We start from the raw sequence: 7,199 nt of genomic DNA, 5'->3' as shown, positions 1-7,199 counted from the left end.
TCAAGGAAGATCCATTATCTACCAAGACTTTTAGCGATGTGATACTCCTTGCACTTTATAGAGATGTGCAAGGGCTTGTTGTGGTTTGATCCCTCGGTGGGGATTTCTTCATCGATGAAGGTGAGGTGATCATTAGCCGTGATGTGACTAATAATCCCCTCAAACTTGTCTTGGGAGATAGTGTGCGACACGTATGCCTCGTTCAAGACTTTCAACAGAGCTTGCCGATGCGGTTCGGAGCATAGGATCAACGACAACAGAGTAATCTTTGCTGGCGTCTTATGAAGTTGATCCATGATGGAGTACTCGCTCTGTCGGATATATTTTAACAGCTTGTCTGTCTCCTCCTCGGATTCCTTATTTTCCTCGGTTTTTTCTTCTTTTTCTTTCCCTTTATTCTTGGGAGTTTTGTCATGAAGATCTTCGGGAGTGTAGATCCTGCCACTCCTAGTCATGCCCCCAAGTCCAGCGATGTTGGAGATATCGCTGTCGGCAGAAGAGTGGATGTCGTATATCCACGGCACAGCCTTATTTGATTTGTAAGGGAAAGGCCTTGGGACTGTGATCCTTAATGGTGTCGGACCTTCCCCTTTATTCGTCTTGATTACCAACAACGGAGTTGATGTGCGCTCGATTGGCACGGTCGTTGGCTTACACTTGATAACGAACGGCGTGCGATCCATTCTTTGAACATACGCATCGACTAATCCTTTCTTTTTATTAATGTTTATTAATGGATTACTAGGAGAGATGTATGAATGACTCCTAGATCCCTCCATGATCTATATGCATGATATGAGATGATGGTGGTGAATATGCATGCATAGTGTTTATTCAACTAAGCATTATCATGTTTTTAGGATGTCCCTAAGATGATGCATGATATTGCTTGGTTTGGATAAATAACCCTTTTTTCTTTTTTGGGTATTTTTATTTATTATATTTTTTGTATTTTTGGGTGAAAAGGGAAACTACCTATATGAATGTGATGAAGGTAGATGTTAACACCATGCAATGGAAGATTCTTATTCCCATTTATTCTTATTTTAAAAGAACAGGAATGTTGTATGTTTAAAGAAATGCAATGTATGCTCATACAATGTCACATAATTAATGCACAAACAATTCACTCATCCACGAACAGTCACGAGCGAATCACGAGGTAGGGGTCTCCTGCAGAAAAGTGCATATTCAAGGAGGATCTAACTGTTCTCACTTGGTCAAAGGCCCCCAAGGTGCCCCCATTATAGGGACCCAATTCCTCTTGTCGTAGGTCGATGGAAAGCTCCAACGCACCGTCGGACTCAAGTTCATGGTTATCACCTTGAGTGATGTTTTCCGACAACGGTCTCATAGGCTCCTATAAACCCATCAACCGGCCGTACTAACATCCACTCCCTATGGATTACCACTCATGCCCCCGGGTATAGAGGGAACTGTTGTGTGCAAAGGTTTGTGTACAGTTTGTATTTCAAAACAATTGCGGAAATTAAACAAACAACAGTTATTAAAAGCCATATAATAAATCATGTTATCATACAAGCAAGGGGTAATGAAGTAATTTTAACTATTATTTGTTAAAAATAATCTGTCACTAAATGGGACTGACTCTCGAAGCTTTCCCAGTGGAGTCGCCATCTGTCGCCACCGGCCCGAAACGGGCTTTCGGCATTCGCGAAGGATGGTTGGACTCGTTATTCGTTTTAAAAATGTGGATTGCTAGAATGACGTATTCTCAAACTGAGACCTTGTCAAACGAGCAATTTTATTAAATGATTCACCAATCCATATTAATCCCAAGCGGGACCCTCCATGGATTAGTGGTTTTCGCAAAAAGGAGGGGTTCGTGGAGTCGCCACCAATGTTTTACTCAAAACATTGGAAAAAGGGATAAGGCAATTGATTTTACAAATCAACTTTGGCCATTACAACCAGAGTTGGGTAAGGGAGTCGGTTACGCGTGGGGAAGGTGTTAGCACCCCACAGCGCCCCTTTCGGGTTCCCTATGACAGATTATTTTCTAAAATAACAGTGTAAAATTACTAAATTACCCCTATTTATTATAAGCGATTATAAGTTAACTATCTACATGATGACAGTTTAAATATGCACACAGAAAGCAGTAAAAGGAAGGATTTAAGAAGAAACCTCTTGAAGCGTGCTTTTATATATTGAGTAAAACTGGGAAGCTTTTTGGCGTTCCCTCGCTCTACAAGCTCGCTCGCTCCTTCCTAAAAACTTTTGACTATGGAAATCCGGAGGATTTCCCTTCGACTAGGTTCGAATCTCCAAGCTAAGTGCTCAGAATTCCAGAACTTCGTCGGATCGACTCCCAGAGAGATTTCTAGGGCAGAACACTGCTCAAAAACCCCAGAATACTCAAGGAGGGAGTCCAAACTGAGTGAAAAAGTGTGGAATGACGTCCAATTGACGTCATATTTATAGGGAATAGGCGCAATACGGCCTACAGGGGCAATACGGCCGTATTGAAATTTTTGAACTTCAATACGGTCGTATTGAAGTTCAATACGGTCGTATTGAAATTCAGAAATTTCAATGCGCCCGTATTGAGTTCGCTGCGGTTGTATTGAAGTGTCAATACGGTCGTATTGACTTCAGTACGACCGTATTGAAGTGTCAATACGGTCGTATTGACTTCAGTACGGCCGTATTGAAGTTTCAGAAACTTCAATACGCCGTATTGAGTTTCGCTGCGGCCGTATTGAAGCTTCAATACGGCCGTATTAAGTTCAGTACGGCCGTATTGGGCTTTTTCCCTCCACTTCCTTATTTTGAGCTATTCTAAGACCTCTAGACCTACAGAGAACCCTCCTAGGGCCTTCGAGGAGTCCTTCTGGCTGATTATCCTTCAGTCTTCGAGAGTCTTCAAGCTTTATTTCCGACCCGGACAATTTTAGGGGTCTACACCTCCATTATTCAATTTGAAATCAACCAACATAATAACATTTGATGGCCATCAATCAACATACATCTCAAACAATTCCACAGAAGCAAAGTCCTAATCTCCCTTACCTCAATAAATCACTTCGAAAGAGAGTAAAAGGAAGAAGAAGGCAAGAAACTTTGAGCACACAACGAAAAGCTTCGCACCACTATGATCCATAGCTAGGGGCTTTAGATCACTTCTTCGATACTGAACCACAAACTTCTACAACTCTCGAGAAGTTAGAAAGAAGCAGGGGAAGAACTTTAAAACTCTAGAGCTCCTTTAACTACTGTCTCTTTAAAGTTCTTTGAGAAATGAACTTATGAGACTCTAATATAAAAAGAAATCTTATGTATCTTCCCCTTAAAGGTCAAACTTGACCTTAACTCAAAGATATCCCTAAACAACTAAAAACCCTTAAAATTTTTCATAATTTCAAAGTTTCTCAATGACTTAACATCAAATCAACACAACACAAATCTTAATAAAATCAACAGTAATTAGTAAAAACGTATAATGTTACACATTGCATTAGTGCTATAGTGTTTCTACATAGTGAAATTAATATTCTTTCTGGTATATAATTTTTTTTTATATTTTATACATTTTAAATAATATTAATTAACTTTTCTACACATCCTTCTTTAGTATCTCTCGTTTATTTCGTCTCGTGTTTCTTAGGTTATGGTGCAAACCCTCAACTTTGTCCAAGGAATTCCCCAACTCGACAATGCAAAACCCGTAATTTCAAACAAGAAAACATTTCCTTTCCGTGGTATCTCCTTCCTTTTCATTTCTTATTTCTAATTCGCATCATGATTTTTTTATTATAAACAAGTACACTCTGTTTGTGTAATGTATGTATTGTTAAGCATCATGTTGGAGATCCCACAACAATTAGAAATAATACTTAAATAAACTATATAAGCAGGGATAATTCTCATCATACAAAAAGGTTTTATAAGGTTTAGTTGAACTTAAAATCCCACATTCATAACATGTCCTGAGAGCATTCTACAAATTTCGTGTTTGAGATGTTCAGTTAATGGCATGAGGAGTGTGTTGAAAATTTCACGTAGACTAAAAATACAACTTAAATAAAGTATATAAATTAGACAATCTTATCTTAGTAGTTAGTTTTTTAGGTTTATGTTAGGCCCAAAACTTATATTCATAAGATATAATGCAATGTAAATTGGGACCGAATGGTTTTGCCCAAATTTTTTGATAATTTGATTTTTTGTGTTTTATAGTAAAATATAGTGAAATTAATATTCTTTCTGGTATATATATATATTTTATTATTTTATACATTTTAAATAATATTAATTAACTTTTCTACACATATCCATGTTTAATAATTGTTAATCTTACTTTATAATTATTCTTATTAAAAATATTAAATGAGGATATTTTGAGGTTAACATATTAGAATTAAATATTTCTTAAAAAGTGTATACAAATTTTAAACATAAAAAATTATTACAAGACCTCTTCTTATTGTCAAATACATTAGTTATATTTTTTAAAATACATTTATCTAATTAACTCTTTTAGATAAAAGATAATAAGTAAAAAAGAGAAAAAGTTAAATTAAGAAATGTTAAAAGTAATTTTGAAAAAGTGAGTTAAATTACTGATAAATTTAATATTCTTAACTAAATTAATTAATTATTTTAAAAGTTTAATTTAGTTAAAAAGAGTCTATAATCAAGGGACAGAGGAATTACATGTTTTTTTATGTTCTATTTTTATGTGCATTACATGGTTTCATCGTGAAACCAAACACAATCGTGAAACCAAACACAATACAATTGAAAAGAACGTGAATTATACAGTTGAACACACATATTCTTACCAATTGGACTATGGAAATGAAGGATTCCCTCGTGTCATCGAGAGTGTACTGGGCAAATATTATTTCCGAAAAATGGTACTTAACACGGAAATCCAATTCTTCCATGTAAGTAAGCAGTCCCGAGAATAAAAACGTACTACTAAGAACCAAACACACTCCAAATAGAGAGTACAAATATATTAGTGATAATGTGAACAATCCAGTGAAATGCCAAAGTTAACAAGGGAATCTAATTTATATACGCAAGAATTTATATTTTGAACCCAACATCAGCTAAAAGGAAAACATTGCTTGTGGATCCCGCTCAACATCCATTCATTGAACCTCATTTATGTTATTTGCTCACTTTCTTTTCAACACATGGAACATGGAAGTATGGAACAATGCCATTCGTACGAGGCCTGCCCCATTACAGAAGGTGAAAACATGAAACTTATGCGGACAGTGCTCATTGAATTATACACCACATACAGAAAAGGAAAAGTGGAAAACAGTAACAATATTGCGTCGGTCAAAGTATGAAACAAGGAGGGCCCATCAACAGATACGAAAAATCAAAGCAAATTTCGGACTAAAATTAGTTTAAGCCAAGGAAATGATACATTACACCTATTCCTTCTGCAACATCTCATCTCATCGTGTTCTTATTTCAGAGCATCTACCCTAAAGAGCTCACTTAAATCTCATGCAGCTTGCTTGGCCATCTAATACTAAGTTCTATTCAGGGCAAAACTTAGACATAGTTTCATAGGTATTTTTGATGTTGTTTTTCAATCAAAATTGAAGAATCCATTTTCATTCATATATTATCTAGAGAAATCTCTAATTCTAACCAAAAACAACACAAGAAATACCTATATAACCCGTATCTAAGTTTGGAGCTTTCATTTATGCACTAGGCAGGAGAACAGAGTTGGGAAAGGAGGCAGATCCATTGTTAGGCGCACCCTGAATGTTGAGAATGGAAGTAACCAAATTATAAATCTGAACATTCTCAAAGGAGGGTATCTTCCTCCCTCTTGCAAACCTAGGACCACGTCCAATGAAAATAGTCCTCATGGAGAAAAACGCATTGTCATAACCATGCGCACCCCCACACTCTTTGTTACCGGTCCTCGTGGCCTCAACCTTGTAACCCTCCTCAACCAAACCAATTATAGGCGGAATCCGATCACTGTCTGAATAATGAAGCCTCTCGGGCAAATTCTCCTTCAAAAAAACCCTCAATTTCTCCCCATTCTCAACTTTCCCAGAGTTCAACCCTTGATTCATTTTCTCAACAACACGAGCAGCATCAACAGAAGAAGGTGGACGAATAGAGAGAATTGGAGTGTAATAGTGAACCCATTCTTTTGGAATGTCGACCCAAGGAGCCAAATCGTCCAAAAAGATGAGCTTTTTATCGCAAGTACCAACCATCCCATGGTCTCCGACCATGATGAGATGAACCTCGTCGAAAACCCCTCTCTGTTCCAAACCCTGAATGAGCCTCCCGATGATGGTGTCGATTCTGGAGACAGCGTTGGTGATTTCGGAATCGTCGGGTCCAACGAGGTGACCCTGGTGGTCAGGGTCCTCGAAGTAGAGAGTGATAAAGGAAGGAACTTGATGAGCAGGTAGGTCGAAATACCCCAAAACGGTGTCGACTCTGTCTTCAAAGGGAACAGAAGCATTGTAGGGCTGGCAGTAGCGTGGAGGGCAGGCCCATGGGCCTTTGTGAACCTCGGAGCCGGGCCAGAAGTAGGTGGCGGCGGTGAGGTTGTGGGCGGCGACGGTTTCCCAGAGGGGGTGGCCGAGCCACCACTTGGGATCGTGGGTGCTCATGGTGAATTTTTCACCGGTGAGGGGGTCGAAGAAGAAATTGTTGATGATGCCGTGGTGGGGAGGGTAGAGGCCGGTGACGATGGAGTAGTGGTTGGGGAATGTGAGAGTGGGGAAGACGGGGATGAGGCCGGTGAGGGCTTCGGTGCCGTGGAGGATGAGGCGGTGGATGTTAGGGGTGGGGGTTTTGTGTTGGTAGCCGAAGCGGAAGCCGTCGGAGGAGATGAGGATGACGACGGGGTGGGGGAAGAGGGAGGAGGAGGTGGATGAGAAGTAGAGTGCGAGGATGAATGCTGCTGCCAGGGACATGGAGGCGATGATCAGGATGAGACGGGAAGAGGAAGTCGAATGGCTGCTGCGTGGGAGTAGAGGCTCTTCCGCCATGCTTCTTCTTCACACCGTAGTTGCTGTTAATTTATCTTCTCAGATCTCATCCTACACAACACCACAACACTGGACAATTAATGCCACGTTACAAACTCTAATTTATGTCATTATTTAAACTACACCCTTGCAAGTTGCAATCATTTTCGTTCTACGTAATAATAATTTTTTTCTAATCATGATTTTAAC

General features: G+C 39.1%; 1 protein-coding gene across 1 annotated transcript; it reads right to left on the bottom strand.

Moving 5' to 3' along the window:
• Positions 1–5,359: 5,359 nt before the first annotated feature.
• LOC109806661 (nucleotide pyrophosphatase/phosphodiesterase 2) lies at positions 5,360–7,121 on the bottom strand. The gene has a single exon (XM_020369134.3). It carries the CDS (start codon positions 7,008–7,010, stop codon positions 5,694–5,696), a length of 1,317 nt encoding a protein of 438 aa, XP_020224723.2. The 5' UTR covers positions 7,011–7,121; the 3' UTR covers positions 5,360–5,693.
• Between the last annotated feature and the right edge of the window lie 78 nt (positions 7,122–7,199).

This window comes from Cajanus cajan, chromosome 1 (assembly GCF_000230855.2).
Source record: "Cajanus cajan strain Asha chromosome 1, NIPB_CcT2T_4, whole genome shotgun sequence".
NCBI classification, from domain to species: Eukaryota; Viridiplantae; Streptophyta; class Magnoliopsida; order Fabales; family Fabaceae; genus Cajanus; species Cajanus cajan.
Note: the sequence above shows the minus strand (reverse complement) of the source record. Positions and strands in the feature narration are given on the sequence as shown.